The sequence below is a fragment of the Sus scrofa genome, chromosome 2, assembly GCF_054392235.1.
Source record: "Sus scrofa isolate SSC_HxYL_T2T_F1_AM1 chromosome 2, Sscrofa_HxYL_maternal_Yorkshire_Landrace_v2.0, whole genome shotgun sequence".
Taxonomy (NCBI): domain Eukaryota; kingdom Metazoa; phylum Chordata; class Mammalia; order Artiodactyla; family Suidae; genus Sus; species Sus scrofa.
In genome coordinates, this window is record NC_139384.1 from 146,385,077 (window position 1) to 146,404,742 (window position 19,666).

A 19,666-nucleotide genomic window follows, 5' to 3' on the forward strand; every position below is an offset into this window, starting at 1 on the left:
GACTCCTGACTGGAACTTTTTTTTCTTTTTGTCATATTGGGGAAAGCAGTTTCATCTGTTGGATGGTGAGCAGTCAGGATTCTGCGAGCCGTAGCTACTGGGAGCCATCCTGCAAGGCTGTGTGGAAGAGGCCAACATGTTAAGAGGAAGAAGGAGAAGGAAGTGTAAGAATGCTATATTAGCTGTTCTTGAAGCCAGATCCACCCTTAGACGCTGCAGCTTCTTTAGCCAGTGCAAGTTGGGCTTTTACAACCCAGAGTTGGGACTAATAGTCTGTTTTATTCCTAGCCCCATTTTTTTTTCAAATAAGATTAAGTAACTTATCCAAAGTCACACTGTGAGTAAGTGAAGAGGTGTAATTCTAATGCCAATTGGTCATGATCAAAACCACGTATCAAATTATCATATACAACCATATCATATACAAGGACACATCAGCCAGTTGTGTCACCCACTCCCCACTCCACCTGGGGCAACTGGGTGCAATACAGTTTTCCAGAAGCTAAAGAACAGAGGCACTATTCAGCAAGAGTCAGCTTTTGTGGGGTTAAAAATTGTCAGAGAGAGATGTCACGCCCAACTTTTTGGAGTCCAGTGACTTCAGGAGAGAACAAGCAAGCTCCACTGTACAGAGTGAGGGTAGGATGGGGAAAGAAAATTCATTTCTTTCCCCAGATGGCAGTCTTGATTGGAAAAGGGCCCACTACCCCAGGCACTATCAAATCTGCATTGCTTCCTTTTAAATTCCCTTCATCTGCAGCCATTAAAGAAGTTACCCCCAAAGAAGCCAGGAGTTTATTAATGTGTTTCATCAGAGAGAGTCAGCCACTTCACATTATACCAAGATAGATTATGTGGGCAAATGAGAGATCCAGAAAACATCTGCTAAACAAAATCAAAATTAATGGTAAACAGAATGCAATTCTTGATAGCTGAAGTTCACCCAGATGCACAGAACTATAAAGGGGCGATTAGAGGCAGCTGCCAATTAAGGGACTAATTCCAAGGGTTTTCACAAAGTGAGGCACTAGTTACACAGTCAGGACTGGCAGGTTATGTTTATATAGAAGATTTGCATTGCTAAGCAGCCAGAGCCACCCTGGCTGTGTGACTGTCACGCTCCTCTCCTTTTCCACGAAGACAGCAGCATCTCTCCGCCCAGGTCTCCTTCACAGCCCTGCCGGAAGCCAGCCAGGCTGGTCTAGACCAGAATGTGTGAGTGAGCCATCGCTGGGAGGGTGGGTAATGCAACATGACACTGGTGCCCACCCCCAAACCCATAGCCTCTAATCAGAGCACAATCACAGACATCTGGAATAGCGTATGGATAACCCCATGCTGTAAGGGATGGCTGACAAGGGATGACTTATCCCGGCTGCTTGCTCAGCTCACTCAAGTGTTCTCTCATGGCTGTAATTCGATGTGATGGCATCAGTTAGAGAAAAGTACTGGTCTGAGGAGATGAATTCTGGCAGTCATGATCAGCATTGGCTCTCAGAGGGGACAAGGGAGTGTCTCAGAGAGGTGAGGTTGGCACCTTTTGCTGAAGCTTCAGGAAAAGTTGAAATTAAATTGTAGGTGTCTAGGGGAGGTGTAAAAACACCTGCATTAGAAAGCAGATGAAGAAGCAGCCATCTCTCCTTCACCGTGCAGCTGGCAGAGGTGGACCCCAAGGTAGGAGCATAACATAGGACTGCTCTGAAGGTGGAAGCAGGTCCCGCTGGGGTAGGTACACCCTTCCCCAAAGACATCCTGCCAGTCTTGCAGTCCTGTCACAACCTCTGACACTCTCTCCCTCCAGGTTCCCCTGAGAGTCCTTACCATAAATCCAAATGAGAAACAAAGCTTTCTTCCAAGAGTCCCTCTCAGCTCTCTGGGCTTGGCAGTGGCCATGTATGTTTAGAAATCCTTGGATGATGAAGCGATATCAAGCCATGGAAGCCCCCTTCCCCTTCCCATTAGAGATCAGTTCCATGTATTAGATGGACATGGGCCCAGAGGGACTTTATTCCTATTAAAATTAGCACAGAAAGGAAGGAGTCTTGTCTAAGGTGCTATCTGCTCCGCTCATATCACTCGTTACTGAGTCTAGGGAGGTAAAGAACATGAAAGCTCTCTGAAAACTTCACAACAACCAAGATGTAATTATCTTTATAACTATGGCCCCATTCTCTCCATGCACTGTCCTTGGAAGACAGGTGCTGGTGCTGGGGCACATCCTGGGCTCTGACGAAGCTGTCCCTCTTCATGGACACTCTAGAGCAGGGCTTGCAGAGGGCACTACATGAAATGCCAACTCAGAGATGATTAAAAGCAACAAATCAAGATGCCATGAGAAACTAAGTTAGGGAAATGCTGCATATTACACCCCCTTTTGAAAGTTCTATTTTGCATCTTAAAGACCTGAGAGGATCTGCAATAAAAATGACAAGCTTGAGATTGAGTCCAGTATTTACTAAGTGCATTATTTTTCTAGGGATACTTTAATAAAGTTCCATAACCTGGGTGGTTTAACAAGAGAAATCTGTTCTCTCCCAACTCTGGAGGCTGGAAGTCAGAAATCAAAGTGGTGGCCTGGCCATGCTCCCTCTGAAGGCTCTAGGAGAAGACTCTTTTTCGCTTCTTTCAAGTTTATGGTGATTGTCAGCAATCCTTGGTGTTCCTTGGCTTACAGACTCATCACTCCAATCTGTACCTTCATCAAAACATACTGTTCTCCCTGTGTGCCTGTGTCCAAATGTCTCTCTTCTCAAAAGGATCTCACTCCTTGGATTGGGGCCCATCCTATTCCAGTATGATCTCATCTTAACTTAATCACACCCCTGCCAAGACCATATTTCCAAGTAAGGTCACACTCACGTGTTCTGGGTTAGGATTTCAACGTATCTTTTTGGGAGATGCAATTTTCAGTCTATAACATCCCCTTATCTGAGCAGGGAGCACTTTCATCAATGCATCAACTAGGAATATCTGGGTATCCACAGAACACTCCCCAGAAGTGCCTTAGTAGAACCAAATGACTCGCTGCCTCACCTGTCTGTCACTAGGACAGGGTCGGAGTGAAAAGTAAACACACAAAGCAATTTTTAAATTTGCACTCTATTCAAGAAACAATTGTTGAGCAACTATAGACCCTGGGCTAGGGTCTTGAGGAATTTAGGAATGAATGAGGGGAGGGTGTCTGCTCTAAGGAAATGAATGACCTAATTTAAAGCCCTTAATTCTCAGATAAAGTATGGTAAGTAAAACTCTTCAGAAAGAGAGTTGCAAGGGGTAAGGGGCAGATGCATTTCACTGACAAGAGGGACAAAGAGCATGCAGGCTTCAGAAACAGTATAAGTCTAGAAGCAAGAATAATGGGCTATAATCTGGGAACCATGACATCACTGGGTCCACGGCTGGGAGGGGCACAGGGGGAAATAAGGCAGAGAACCGGTCTGAGGTGCACAGGACAGTAATGTCACTCTAATGCTCTCCAACCCAATTGGGATTTAGTCTAGACTCCATTTCCACCACTAATATTAGCGCCCTCACTCCTTACTTTATAGACTTGATCAAGAGTGTGCAAAAGTCATATAGTATGAAGGTGCAATTAGTCATCCATTTGTAGCAATGAACCTGGTTGGAGCTGATATCCTAAACCAGATGTAGTATTAAAATGAAACAAAACAAAAAAGGCAAGTATCTTAGGTTTTGTGTTCCAGAGGCTACCTCTCTAGATCTTTCTAGAATATCCTGGGCCTGGTAAACAGAGCAGAAAAATGTAGTGTTATCTACTGCTCCTCTTTCAGTTTCAGATCAACTCAAAGGTAAGAAACCAATCTGGTTTTTTTTTTCTTCTATTTTGTCTTTTTCTAGGGTCACACCCCCAGCATATGGAGGTTCCCAGGCTAAGGGTCTAATCGGAGCTGTAGCCGCTGGCCGATGCCAGAGCCACAGCAACGCAGCATCCGAACTGTGTCTACGACCTACACCACAGCTTACTGCAACGCTGGATCCTTAACCCACTGAGTAAGGCCAGGGATCGAACCCGCAACCTCATGGTTCCTAATCAGATTTGTTAACCACTGCGCCATGACGGGAACTCCCCCAGAAACCAATCTTAAGTGCTTGTTGCTAGACAATAAAGTCTTATTTGTGTTTGTAGGAATAATAGTTTATTGAAATATTCACAGTGCTTCTACTATTTTTATACCATACATTGTTCTGGAGAAGATTAACAACCCCACTACCAAAGCCAATTAATCTCAGGCTCAAAAATACTTGGAACCAACATGCAAGGTCCCAATCTTCCTTCTTTCCTGCTGGGTTATAAGCACTGACATTAAGGCACTGGTCTATTTCAGGAATTCTTGAACACTCAACTTTGACAGAAACAAGGAAGAAAGACACCAGTTCACAACAGAAAGAAAACATTTTATGTTATGTCAAGACAAATTTCCCAGTACCACCCCAAGGCATATGCTTCCAGTCAGCTATTTGTGAAAGATGCTGCCTTAAGAGAGAAAGGGGTTATGGATAAACAGAACACAACCTGACCATGCATTTGCCCTCCTCAGACACCCAGTCATCTAGGGAATTGGAATATCTGGTAACATAAGAACTTTTAATGCCTTTGAGCAAAAATGCACATAGTTATCGCATATCCTAGTCTTACCATTTAAAGACATTTCTAACACAAGGACAGGAAGATTCCAAGAGAATCTATATGTGATTCTATAATGCAAATTAATTCTGAGCAGTCACACCTAGGGGTAGTGACATGAATAGAATAGGATTCTAAAGTTAAGTTAAGCCAGCTTCTCTCCTAGTGGCTATTTTTCTCCAATTTACATGGTCATCACACTCATTGCAAACACAACTTTCAATAAGAAAAATGCCTTCCCTGCCCCACGCACTTTCATCGAGTCTCATCTAATTTTGATGTCCAAACAATGCAGCTTGCCCTACGCATGCAGTTCGGAGGATACTGAGTCCAAAACAAGAATCAATGGCAAACATGAATGAAAGCCAGAAAGTTCATCCTTCGAGCTAGATTATCCAGAGCATTTGTAACTGAGATTCCAGTACCATGGACAGCAGCACAAACCAGGCCTATTAATCCATCAGTATAGATAGTATGGAAGGTTTAGATCTCCAAGCTCTAGAAACACACTTTAGCAACATGGCCATTCTGTGTCTTTTGTTATGATGAATAAAATAAAAACTAACCAGTAGGTAAGATTTTTAGATTTGGGAATCAATATGGAATTTGCTCACTTTTTTATGAATGGCCCTCTTTTTTAGACAATACCACGGAGAAGGAGGTGTGGTTAAGGTGAAAACCTTTGTATTCAAAAGGGAAATCAATTGCTTCTATATATTTAAGTTTAACCTAAATTGTAAAAATCTAATCAGAAATATTTTTCACAGGGGCACCTTTTACCAGATATTTAGATACCTCAAACCATAAGCCATTTTTTTGTTGTTAATGTTCTTTTCACTGGGTGGGACTAAATAATTACTTCAAACTGCACTCACAAATGAGGATTCTGTTGAGATACTGTAAACATCATCATGAATAAACCAGTTCCCCAGACTCATCTCCAATACGTAAAGGTAGAAGACGTAGGTTTTGTAAGAAAACCAGAAAATTTTAGTTCCTGCAGTCCCTAGAGACAAGCGCCAAATAGTTAGCACCCAGAAAAGGCCACATGAAATTTCAAGGAACAGGCTGCCCCCAGTCTAGAGTTCATATTAACTTCAACAAACTACGTCCAACATGTCAACAATGAGAATAAAATGGGTATGAACACATCTTCCTTACCTGCTCTTCTTGTGACTTCAAAGCTTCTGGATTTCTGCAAGAAAAGAAAGATAGGGTGTTTTTTGAAGGATAATTCATATACAGGGATACTTGCAAATATCGCACCTCTTGTTAGACATTTATTCACAGAAAGGTGAACAATCTCATAAGAATAAGAAATTTGGCAATGCTGGGTCTACTGCACTCTCAACATACACACCTATCTGTGAATGTAAACTACTTATGGCTTTGGTGGCTTAAGCAGAAAATACTGTTAATCATGCAGTTTTTAATGAGCAGAGTCAACTCTCACAGTCTTCCTTATGTAGAAACTGGACTGGTACCAATTGCTAGGAAAGATTTTGTTCCAGGTTGAATTCCCACCCTCCTCAACTGCAGGTCCTTATAGGGCCTGGGGACAAGAAGTTGACAGGGCCAGAATTGTCTGAGCAGCATCAGGCTCTGATCTGTGGTGTCATGGGAAAGATCAGTCTTGCTTCTGTGTGAGTCACTGGCATGATCAGGGGACTGGTTATGCCCATTAAGAGTCTCCAAAGAGTGGGACAGTGTGGGCAATTTGGGTAGCCCATCCACGCCACTGGACTAAATTAGGCCCTTGGCTTTTTTTTCATTCAATCTCATGTTCCTGCAATAATAAGCGAAGTGTTTCAAAAATTACACAGGCAAAACAGAGTCCTTGCATTAAAGATATTCACAATTGAACAGAAGGGAACAGAACAAATACAAATCACTGAGAAAAAAAGGGGTGATTTTGCCTTGATAAACACCAGTATATTCACATTCAACTGAAAACATGAGAAAAGGGGGGTTTGTTTTTTGGTATTTTTTTTTTAAGAACCTTTGAAAATAGCACTGAAGAATGGAAGGCTTTCAGACAACAATGAGGGAGGGAGGGTGCGCCAGGCAGAGAGAGAGGCTTGAGGAAAGGCAGGGCAGCAGAAAAGTACAGGGTATGGTCAGGAAGCAGGAAAAAGACCAGTGAGAAACCTTTGGGAGTGGGGAGCGGGGGCAGGGGGGGAAGGCTGAAACGTATTTTGGTTTCATAACTAGTAAAAAAGTTTCTAGTATCTATAATCCATTATAAATGATCCGTTTAGGATAAAAAGCCTAATATTGAAAATAAGCTGAAAATACATTCTAGCAACTGAAGAAGAAAAGATCAAACACAAACACTTAGAAGATCATTCGGCACCAGCATTTTTTAAACACATGACACTGTCTTTTCCATCTTAGTGTTCTTTTTTTTTTCCCCCCAAATTGGAGCTTCAGCTGCCGGCCTACACCATAGCCATGGCAACACTGGATCTGAGCTGCATCTGCGACCTACTCTGAAGCTCGTGGCAATGGCCAGATCCTTCAGCCACTGAGCGAGGCCGGGGATCGAACCCGCATCCTCAGAGAGAAAGCATCAGGTTCTTAACCCACTGAGCCACAACAGGAACTCCCATATCTTAGCTTTCTTGCTTAGCATTCTTATGGGGCCAGGAGGGGAGGCAATATCAGAGGGGAACCTGGGGAGGCATTGAAAAGACGGTCAAGCTCTAATTACACAACTGCCACGTCCTATAATGAGTCAAAAGCCCAAGTGGAGACCAATGAAGATACACTGGTATAGACAAGCAGCACATCAGCACAACACAATTAATCAAACAAGCTTCTGGAGTGCTGCTTTCAGAAGAGTCACTCAGCAGCTCCACGTTCAAGAGGGAGCTTGGAGACCAGTAACTGTAACGAGAGATACAAAAGCCATGAAGCACATCTTACACAAAGTAAACCCAGTTCTTTCAACAATACTCCTCGGTTCTCTGCTCTAAGGGCAGGCATCTCCATCCCTGGAATAACTAATATTAGTGGAACAGGGAATAAACTGTTATAGTTCTAGGAAAAAAAAATTTAATGGAGGTTTTATTGTAATTGCATAAAATGTATAAATTAACTTTGGGAAGGTGATTTCTATATAACGTTGTATCTCCTTGTCTAAAAACATGGTAATTTTTTTTTCTTTGCCTCACCCAAAGGATGTTGAAGTTCCCAGGCCACAGATTAAACCCACACCATAGCAGTGACTTGAGCCACTGCAGTGACAATGCCAGATCCTTAACCCACTGTGCCACAGGGGAACTTGAGCACAAAGTATTTTAAATAATTTTTGTTCCCAGCTACTTTTATTTGTTTCAAGAGTATAATTTTCCAGGAGTTGCCATCGTGGTACAGTGGAAATGAATCCGACTAGGTTGTGGGTTCGATCCCTGGCCTTGCTCAGTGGGTTAGGGATCCTGCGTTGCTGTGAGCTGTGGTGTAGGTCACAGATGCAGCTCGGATCTGGCGTTGCTGTGGCTCCAGTGTAGGCCAGTGCCAACAGCTCTGGTTAGACCCCTAGCCTGAGAACCTCCACTTGCCATGGGTGCAGCCTCAGAAGAGGCAAAAAGACAAAAAAAAAAAAAAAAAAAAAAAAAGAGTATAATTTTCCTGTATATATATGTGTGTGTGTATGTGTGTGTATAAAAGAAAGTTTTATTGTTTTATTCATTATTATTTTTTTGGCCAAACCTATGGCACGTGGAAGTTCCCTGGCCAGGGATTGAACCATGCCACAGCAGCGACAATGCCAGATACTCAACCTGAGGAGCCACCAGGGGACTCTGCCTGTATATACTTTGAAAAATTTTTTTTCATATGATTTTTATTTTTTTCCATTTTAGTAGTTTGCAGTATTCTGTCCATTTTCTACTGTACAACAGAAAGTTTCTTTGTTACGTATCTTTGGTTATCATAATGGAAGTTATCTTTCAACTGTTTATCTTACAACTGTTCTTTGTATATATGATAGCAAGTGATTTTTATATATTGATTTTATTATCAACCACTTGACTAAATTTCTTATTGTTTATAATAGTTTTCCCAATGATGATTTTGGGGTCATTTGTACATATAATCTGTAAGGGGCAGTGATTTTCTTTCTTTCTTTCTTCCAGTTGTCTCTAGTTTTATTCTTTAAGCTAATTCCTCAATGTAACTTTAAGTGTTGTGAACATAGGGGATATTTTGGGGGGATATTTTGGTCTTGATTCTGATTTTAAGAAGAAACCCTTAGCATTCCCCAATTAAGTAAAAACTGGCTTTTGGCCAAAAGTATGTTTATTATATTAGGGGAATCTACACATATTTTGTTGAGTTTTTAAAATAAATATATGTTCTAGCTTGGCTTCTTACTTGTTTATTTATTGGCTGTTTCCCTCCACTGGAATATGAGTTGGGATGGGGCCAGTATCTTTTTCAGTCTTGCATCCTCAGTGTTATTTATAATAGGGCAGATGCTCAATACATATTTGTTGAATGAAAATAAAACAAATGTGTGTTGAATTTTATCAAATACTTTTTTCTGCATTTATGATCGCATGATGTTTTTCTCTTTAGCTCCATTAATTTGATGACTTATCTAGTAGATTTCTTAGTATTCTACTATCTCTGTATTTCTGGAATAAGTTTTTCTTCATCATGATGAATTTTTAAAAATATGCTGCTTGATTCTATTTGCTATGATTTTAAATACATTTTTGCATTAATATTCATAAGTGAGATTAGTCTATAATTTTTAGGTGTCATTTTTTCCTCACTTTTAGGAATTAAAATTATACCAGTTGCATATAATGGATTTGGAAGTTTTCTTTTTATTATGCACTGAAATAGTTTAAAAAAGAGTGTGATTACCTGATCTTTAAAGTTTCTGCAACTTCATTTCTCAGATATTTATTAAAAGAGGAGGAATTATAGGGTCAGAGAGGTTAAAAGTTGTCCAAGTTTCCACATTTTGGTCAGTAGCAGCTAGGATTTAAATTCTAAAGTCTAATTCCAAAGCTTATGCACATTACAACATTCTATCTCTACTTAATTCATAAAGATAGTGTGAAAATTAGGTGAAATAGACTTCTGCTTCAGGCTATGAAAAAAATAGCTTGTATTAGACTGATCCTCATGTTAAGAATAACTTTAAAAGCTGGATAAATAACAAAAAAAAAAAAAAAAAAAAAAAAAAAGCTTTTGAAGGCATATGAAAGCAACAAAACCGACAGAACTTAGCCAGTATTTGGAGATAAGAAAAGGCTACTGAGGTGAGCCAAATATCTAATGCCAGATTTTCCCTTCGGGGCATGTGTGGTTTTGCATAGAAGCCAAAGAGAAAGTAGTCTCACTGAGTTGGGAGTTACTGAGTTGGATCTACAAAAGCAGCTAGAACTTGAGGGTCTCCAATCCTAGAAAAATGAATCAGAAAGAAGTGAGCCCTATATTCTGCACAGGGCTTTCTTCTGAGTTAAATTCTTATGCTTGAACTGAACATATAAAGAGCAAGAGGTTGAGAAATAAGCAAAGAATCAGCCTCAAACAGGCTAAAAAAATAAGAACAGATTTTTGACAGTTTTAAAGTCCTAGGAAGACAAAAATTAAGTTTTTGAAGACAGAGTAGTCCTGGAAAATGCAGCTGACTTTCAGTTAAGATCATTTATTCTCAAAGAATTTCTATTCCTGAGTAGATCAAGATGATCTGCCAGGATTCTATGGCTAACAAAAAAAATTAAATCCTCTCTGAAAGACAATAAAGTCATCCAGAGACTTTACAATTTTTCATATTTTTGACCCAAAACAGACAGCCAGTTATTTCTCTAGCCAGAAAAAAAAAAAAAAAAAAAAAGATTTATTTAGGATCAGCAGAGAACTGAAGCTCAGGATCTGAAACCATGACAACCAGGAAGAGTCATGTGCAAGTCCCCACATGGCAAGGGAAGGAAAACTCTTTTATAGAGGGGAAATATAAATTGGGAAGGGCCATAGTAAACATAGAGTTCATGGCTTTTCATTGGCTGAGTTGAGCTGAGCTGTTACCAGGAAATAAAAGGAGTCTTTCTTCTTCCTTTTGGATTCTATAATCATCACAAGGAGTGAAAGCTTCTCTTTCTGGTCTCCCACCTCTATTTAACTGAGGTTTCTGCTTATTGAATATTTTCACAACATATAATTTCCAGCATCCAATCCAAAATTACTTGGCATAGAGGGAAACAAAAGCAAATGATTAAAATGCAGTAAATAAAATACAAAGCAGAAACTGATCCATAGGTTAGCCAGATTTTAGAATCACCAGTCACGAGCTCTAGAATAATTATGACCAATAGGTTTGGGAAAATAAAAGATGTTGAATTTAACCATAAAATCAAAATTAAAATAAAAATTGGGGAGTTCCCATAGTGGCTCAGCAGAAATGAATAGAACTAGGATCCATGAGGATGCAGGTTTGACCCTTGGCATGCTCAGTGGGTTAAGGATCCAGCATTGCCATGAGCTGTGGTGTAGGTTACAGATGCAGCTTGGATCCTGCATTGCTCTGGCTGTGGCATAGGTTGGCAGCTGCAGCTCTGATTCAACTCCTTGCCTGGGAACTTCCATTTGTCACAGGTGAGAGCCCAAAAGCAAAAATAAGAAGAGGAAGAAGAAAATGGAAATTCTAGAACTGAAAAATAAGTGAAATATTCAAGAGATGAATTTAACAGAAGATTAAATACACCTAAAGAGGAGATTAATAAGATAGAGACTCAGAAGATTAAATACACCTAAAGAGGAGATTAATAAGATAGAGACTAAGTCAGTAGAAAATAACCAGACTAAACATCTGAAAGGAAAATATTAAGACAGAACACAGGAGTATGAGAGATGACGGACATGGTAAAAAAGTTCCTACAAGCATGTAATTGAGGTTACAATATAAAAGGAGAGAGGAAATTGGGCAGAATCAATATCTGAAGAAACACTGGTCAAAAAATTTCCAAAATTGATGAAAGGTATCAAGCCAGAGGTTTGGGAATATCTACAAACCCTCAGCAAGAGAAATACAAAGAAAACCATCCCTAAATCTTCATGGAAATTCAGTTGAATATTCAAAGACAAAAACAGAACATTTAAAACAGCCAAAGGGCAGGTGGGGGAGATGGAGAGGACATATTACTCTACAGTAGAGTGACAATAACATTTGATAGCCAACTTTTCAGGAGAAAATAATGGAACCAGGAGACAATGGAATGACATCTTTGAAATTCTGAAAAAAAAAAAACTCATTATTTTATATCCAGTGAAAACATGGATATTCTTAGGGTAAAATAAAGATTTATTTAGACAGACAAAAGCTGAGAGAATATATTGCGAGCAGATTAATACTAAGAACAATATAGGGAATACTCTGGACAAAAGGAGAAATTTTCAGATGAATGCATAGTTATTCAAGAAAGATTAAAGAAAACCAGAAAGGGTTAAAAATGAATAGTCTAATTTTGGCGGCTTAACACAACAATAATAGTGCCCTCGAAGGGAATACTATCTGTAGAACTAAAATGCATGACGACATGATCACAAAAGTTCAGAAGGTCAAATGGAATTTAAGTGCTATAATCATTTATGATCCAAACAAAAAAAAAAAATGGTGAAAGTAGGGCTATAAGGTCAAAGGAGTGGGATCACAAAATATGAATCCAAAAAAGATAAAAAAGAGTGGGGGGCGGATAAAGAAGAGAGACTATTGTGTTAGATTTAGCCCATTTACAGTAAAAGTGGACCAAATAATCCAACTAAAATACAAAGGATGACACAATAGTTAAAGCAATATCTAACTATACATTGCCTATCAGCAAAACAGAGGCCAAATGTTAAAAAAAAAAAAAAAAAAAAAGATAAACCAATGAACTCCAGCCAAGAGAAAGTTGACCCTAAAGCAGGAATCATTAGCAGTGACAAAGAGGGATGCTTCATAATGATAAAAAGACGATTTAACAGAATAAATAGCAATGCTCAGCTTGTACACCCCTAATTACACAGCCTAAACATATATAAAATCAAAATTAGGAGTTCCCGTTGTGGCGCAGTGGAAATGAATCTGACTAGGAACTAAGGATGCAGGTTCCATCCCTGGCCTCGCTCAGTGGGTTAAGGATCTGGCATTGCTGTGGCTGTGGATGTGGCCAGCAGCTACAGCTCTGATTAGACCCTAGCCTGGGAACCTCCATATGCCATGGGTATGGCCCTAGAAAAGGACAAAAGACAAAAAAATAAAAAATAAAATCAAAATAAATAAAATAAAATAAAAATTAAAAGAAGAAATCCACAGTAACAAATTCACAATAATCAGAGAATTTAAGAAAACTTCTGCCACTAAACGACAGCAATAAGTAGAGGAAAAAACCAGTAGCAATATAGTATATTTGACCCTCATAAATAACAAACTTCATCTAGTTGATGTGCACTCAAGTGTCCAATGTTTATAAAAAGTGACCATATTCTGAGCACCTGGGAAGTTTCAACAAGTTTCAAATTATGAAAACACATAGATAACACACACATTGTTTTCTGACTAAGGTGAAATTAAATTAGAAATAAGTTAACAGAAGATACGGAGAAAAATCTTCAAATATTTACTCATGGATTTGGAAGTATATTGTATAATTTCCAAAGAGAAAATTCTCAAAGGATATAAACACGCGCGCGCGCACACACACACACACACACACACACACACACAAAGGAAATCTGAATGACGGATGAATGAACAGCATTTAAAAATTGTGATATGTGGCTAAAGTGTTTAAAGGAACATGATAGCCTTAAGTACCTATGTTAGAAAAAAAAATAAGGTGACCTAAGCTTCTATCTTTAATAGCTAGAAAAGGCCAATTTAGGACCACAAAAAAGTAGAAGGAAAGAGGTACAAGAGGAGCAGAAATCAATCAAATAGAGGAAAATAATTGTACCATGAAAAAATAAGCCCAAAATTTAGTTCTCTGAAAAGATTAATAAATTCGATCCCTAAGAAAGCTGATCAAGAAAAAAAGGGGGGATGGTGGTTAGAAGAAAGGTATACAGAATCTGAAGTCAAGCAAGAAACTGCATGTATCCAGTTTCTGGGGTTATGACAAAGATGTCCACGTAATGCAATGGAAAAGAGCAGCTTGACAACAGACCGAGCTAGATCTACTGGATACCCACAGGCAGAAAAAGACTTCCCACCTTACAACAAATAGAAAAACCATTTCTGGGTGGACTCTTGATCTATATGTTGAAGGTAAAACAACGTTTCTTTCTAGAAGACACAGAGAAAGAACATCTTCATGACCTTTAAGTGAGTAAAAATTTCTTTTTTTTACATGCATTCATTTTAATAACTTTGTTAAATGCATAAATAAATGATTACTATCATGATTAAGTACTTTTAAAACTCTGACACATACAGTACATTAACGATATTCTTTTTCTTTTTTTCCCAGGTTGAGGCTCAACTTTTTTTTAAATCTTTTTTTATAATGATTTTTATTTTTTCCATTATAGCTGTTTTACAGTGTTCTGTCAATTTTCTACTGTACAGCAAGGTGACCCAGTTATACATACATGTATACATCCTTTTTTTCTCACATTATCTGGGATGTGAGGGGCAGCACCACAAAGGCAAAGAATTATATACTGGACTTCTTTAAAAATGGAGACTTCGCTCCTTAAAAGATATGATTAAGACAGTGAGAAGTTGAGCCATTAAGGGAATATATTTGCAATATATCTATATACCCAACAAAGCATTCATTCAGAATATAGAAGATGCTTTTGCAGACAAGTAAGACAAATACGAATAACCTAACCGAAAAATGAGCAAAAGGCTTGAATAGGAACTTCATGACTTAAAACCACAATGGGATACAGCTACACCCCTTAGAAAAAAATAATAATAAAACAAAGCAAAACCAGTAATAAACACAAAATGCTTATAAGGATACAGAGCTATAAAATAACTACAATTTTAATAATATATAATAATACAAATATATTTTATAATATATATTATATATAATATACATAATTTGTATGTGCTATATAATTTATAATTATTTATAATTTAATATAATACAATATCTACAGTTTTCACAGTCTTGGAGGAACCAGCACCAGCAGGATTATCCTGAGCCTCAGGCTTCTGGGGTTCCTCCAATTATTGCTCTTAGTTAACATTAGTTAATAAAGTGGTCCTTTTTTAACCCTTTAATGTTTGGTAACCAATTCCTTATATTAAATTTATTTAAATAAGTAGTGCTATTTCTGCCTTACCGACCCTACAATTCCTCTTCCAGATAAAAGTCCAACTTAAGTACATTCTCTTGAGTGTCAAAACATGTATAAGAATGCTGACCACAGCCAAGAACAGGGAACAACCAAAATGACCCCCAATGGTAGAATGGATCCAGTTTGGCATAGCCATACAATGGAAATCTCACAGCAATGCAAACAAACTGACTCAATAAGATGCATTAACTTGAATGAACCCTGCAGACATACTGTTGCACAAAAAAAAAAAAAAAAAGGCAGATACAAAACAGTACAATGTATAGGTTGTTATTTCTATACATTTCAGAAACAAGCAAAGCAATCTCTGGTGTCACCTTTGGGAGGATAATGACAGGGGGATACAAAGTGGTTTCTGGGGTTTGGTGAATGTTCTAAATTAGGATCTTAGTGGTAGTTACTTGAGTGTGTTCACTTTGTAAAAATGAATGGAGCTCTGCACTTAAGATGTGTGCACTTTCCAATATATTTGATGTGCTTCCATCAACTATTTTAAAATATAATAGGACAAACACCCAAGAGTATACAGCAGAAACTTGTTGACTAGAAGGAACAAATCGCACTCCCTAATTTATAGGTGAAGGAGTTTCTACAGAGGGAAAAGCTGTAGCTTGCTGAATGATCACAGAGAAGTTCAGTGACTAAGTCAAGGTTAGGCTCAAGTCTCAGAAAGCCTACCAGGACTCCCTGCTGCCTCAAAACAAATACTTGGGGAATATTTATGAGACACATGTCAGGGACTAAAAGGTAGGACTCTGAAGTCAGATGGATCTGGGCTGGATGCTGGCTTTCACGACAGCTAAGGCCCCATCACCTTTGGAGCCTTAGCTTGCTCATCTGTGAAATAAGGGCAGACATGGTGTCTTCTTCATAGAGTTGTTGGGATGATTTCATGAAATAATAATAAACCTGTACCATGCTTAGCATGGTGGTTGGCATAGAGAGGTCCCTAAATGGTGGCCATCACCCTCTTTACTGCCACTAATGAAGGTAACTACTACTAAGGGAGAAAGATGGTAAAATCTCAAAGTCTCTGTCAATGATTGTGGCCAAATAAGAATGTCTTCTCAGTATTTGAAAAAGCACGCCCCCAAAAGCTGTAGCAGACCTGTGCAGAACAGAATTCACTGACAGAAATGACACCAAGGTCCCGGATGCTTTGCCTAAGGAAGAAATTATTTTCTGCAGAAGCTTCAAACCAGATGGTTATAAATGAGAGTTAGCACATGGGCATTACTTAATGACTAAATTTCCTTAACTAAAAATCTAATTTTATTATGGTATAAATCACACTTTCTTGAAGTAGGGAATTAATTTTAGATTTTTCATTTACTGTTCATAACCTTTCCACGAAGTTGACAGCCAAATCATTTAAAATGTCATTTAACCAATACAATACAACAGCTTTATTCCTCATTGTGCCCTTCCTGAATCCATTATCTTCCACTATAATGTAGAAGAACTTAAGTAAAAAATTACCATTCCATAAAGCTGTATTTTATCGTGCAGCAGAACTGCATAATCTTTATTTTTGAATCAATATAATGTGAGTGCTGAGTAATATTTTTCATAATCCAAAAATCTATTATGGATTCTCAGCTACCAAAAAAGGAGTTTGAGAGGTGCTAAAAGAGTACAAATGAAGATGCTCCTATTCCGTGCCTAGATCCTTTTGGTCCATCGCAGGCCATGGCCAGGATCCTAGGCTGAACATGAGGTTCAGGAAAAGGGTGTTGGAGCTCAGCCACAGATCAGATTCACCCCTCCTCGTCTATTGATCTCCTTGATTAGAAGGTCTCAGTCTGTCACTAGAAACGTCATGGGATTCAGTGGCTTCTGGAAAAATAACTGGTTCTGTGGATTAGCAAAGTGGGGATCAAGCACCCACTCCTCAGAAGAGAAGACCATGAAAACGACAAGCTGAACAGAGCTTGACATGGCCGGGTCTTTGGAAACAAGGCAGAGGTGAGTCAGGTACAGCTGGGGCACAGCCGGCTGAGGTGGGCCACTGCGGGGCCCCCAGCCCCTGCCAATGTCCTGGTATTAATCCCAAGACTGGCAGCACCTCAGTTCAGCATTAGAGGAGCTGAGGAAGCCCCCTGCCTCACAGTTCCTCAGCCTCCCACTGCCTGAAGAAGCTTCCAAGAGAAGCCCAATTGCTAAACCATTTGGTACAGTTGGGCTGGAAGCTTTGCCAACAGCACTCCTCACTACTGAAATTCTGACATCTCAAGTCTAAGGTTTTCCCATCTGAGATGCTCTTAAAACTAATGCTTCTTTAACAACCTTTCTCCCCAGTTTTTCATTTATTCATCTGAATTTTAAAAACTTGACTCTTAAAGACTTTGGTTTTTGCTGGCAAGTCACCGTCTTGCAATGAAAGCCTTCGCTTGGACAGACAGAACACGGCTAAACAGAGCGAAGGCTTACATAGCATGTATTCCATCCCTGGCTCCCATTAACTGAGCACACCCTGAGCATCTGTACACTATATCTCTTTTCAATGGTTTGGTAATGGCAGGAGAAAAACCACTGCACTGTTAGATTTCCCAGCACGTCACGTCAGGGCCATCAAAGCCAGATGAAGAGAGGGTTAGGGGATTAACCCTAAACTCAAAAGCTAGATTGAGAGCCAAGGTGAATAATCCAGCTAATAACAGGAATTCCAGGGGGCGTAGGAGCAGTCTGAACATCAGTTTTGGTCAAGTGGAGTCCACTACAAGCACTTAAGGAAATTACCAACGAGGGGCTGCTGGCCCTGAGGAAGACCGTCTAGTGGAGGAGACAGAGCTCATCTCGCATCTCACAGAGAAGAGCCCATGTTCTGGGAGCCATGTGGGTAGAGAGGTGTGTGTCCTTGCCAGCAGATTGCCTTTTTGCCTTAAAGGCGGGAGAGGCACAGCAGGCAGCCCCATATCTCAAGATGCTTAGGTAGTTAGGTACAGGCGTGGACCCTCTGCCTCTCAGCCCGCAGGCTGGCTCATCCACTGAGGCCCCCCTGGCCTCTATCAGGACACCAAAAATGGAAGGGGTAGGGGTAGGGGTGGGGAGGCATGACCACACAGGTGATACAAGTGACCTTCTAGGGGTTGAAACGTGGACCATACAGTGAGCAGGTGCTGCGCCCCTTCTATTTCCTGCCCGGCAATAAATGGATCAGTGTAAGCAAACTGGTGTTTACACAGGACACAAGTGTTTAACAGAGGCTTATCAAGACAAATGGAAGAGATTATATATGGATAATTTTGAAAAAATATCACAGGAATCTCTTTATGATTAAGGTACTTTTTAAAAAAAAGTCACTGGAAAAAAGCACATATGTATATAACTAAGTCACTTTGCTGTACAGCAGAAATTAGCATAGCATTATAAATCAACTATAATCACATAAAGTCGTTGATATAAACCCACCAAAAGCCTCCCTGTGGCACATGTGTGGGAACATCAATTTCATTACGTTCATGAGGGATACTGAAACAAGACCCTCACAGCCTCCAGGAGGTCTGAATGGCCTGATTTTATTGGCAAAGTGCTCCACCAGCTGCAGCCCTGAGTGAGCCACCCAGATTCCTCCCACTCCAGGTTACCCATCTGGGAAGGGGGGGACCAGCCAACCCAGCCAGGGTGACTCAGGTGACAACTCAGAAACAGGCAGAATCCGACAGGCAGTTCTGCTCAGTGCTTCCTGGTGCGGAATAGAGGGGGCGCTGTCGAGGACAAATGTGTGATCCTCTAAAGAGAAAGATAGAACGGTGACTACAAGACACCAGAGAAAAAAGAACAGATGAGGATATTCACCAGGCCTTTAGAAACGAAGATGACTTGGGTGTTAATTTTCTTGTTTTTAAAAATAAAGAATGAACAGAGTATCACATGAGGAATTGGGGATTTTTAAAATTCTCGGTGTTATTTAAAGCTATATTGTAAAGGTTATTACTTTATAATTAAAAAGAAAAGTTGGCTCTGAATGTAAGGTTGTCTTCCATGGCGAATCTACCAAGGTGACAGTACGAGAAAACATTAAATTACATTGGATGGAATAAACGTGAGTGACTAATTGATCACTTCACCTTGTTAAAACATAACCACCTGCACACAGCCAGATGAAAAGACCAAGAGGGAAAGACGGGGCACCTTCCAGTTTCTTTCCTCTGACAACCCAACCAATTACAAACTAAGGTTGTGATTTGGAAAGAATCCACATTTCAGCTTGAGAACAAGCCATCACCACGCAGGACTATGCTAAGCACAGGGCAAGCAGGAGTAGCAGCCTGGGGCTCTAACTCAGCAGCCAGGGACCACTTCGTTAAGGTCCTCACCTCCAGAGACATCAGGAAGGCTCCACAAAGCCCAGCCCATCACCCGCAGAGCTGAGCCACCCAACACCTAAGACCGTCATCATTGGAGAAGCATCTGTCTCCCCACTGCCCCATCTCATTCCTCTCTTGCCCCAGCTCAGGGCCTGGCCTATCCCGGCCCTAGATGAATAGGATGCAAGGATGAAATCATTTTATGTCATGATCTTTTGAGGAGATCACAGAGTGAGTGAGCTTCCCCTCTAGGCTGGTGGAACACACTAACTCTCGTAAGCCTGACTTTCTCTATTTTCCCTTTTTGGCTAAGTTTCCACAGAATCAGGGACATCCTGGGATGCCTTCCTCATTCTGAGAAGCTTCGCATCCACCCATTGTCCTGTCCTGTGCTGGTTCTGTTCCA

At 40.0% G+C, this 19,666-nt stretch overlaps 1 protein-coding gene across 3 annotated transcripts in view; it reads right to left on the bottom strand.

Annotated features, from left to right (window-relative positions):
• FSTL4 (follistatin like 4) overlaps nt 1–19,666 on the bottom strand; it is a 725,863-nt gene that overhangs the window by 377,781 nt on the left and 328,416 nt on the right. For all 3 annotated transcript variants that reach the window (XR_014838793.1, XM_085014566.1, XM_021084752.2), the window contains exon 3: nt 5,807–5,840. Coding sequence is in view for 2 of the 3 variants with exons in the window: in XM_085014566.1 (XP_084870692.1) it covers nt 5,807–5,840 (34 nt within the window). In the remaining variant the exon portion in view is untranslated. The remainder of the gene's footprint in view (nt 1–5,806; nt 5,841–19,666) is intronic.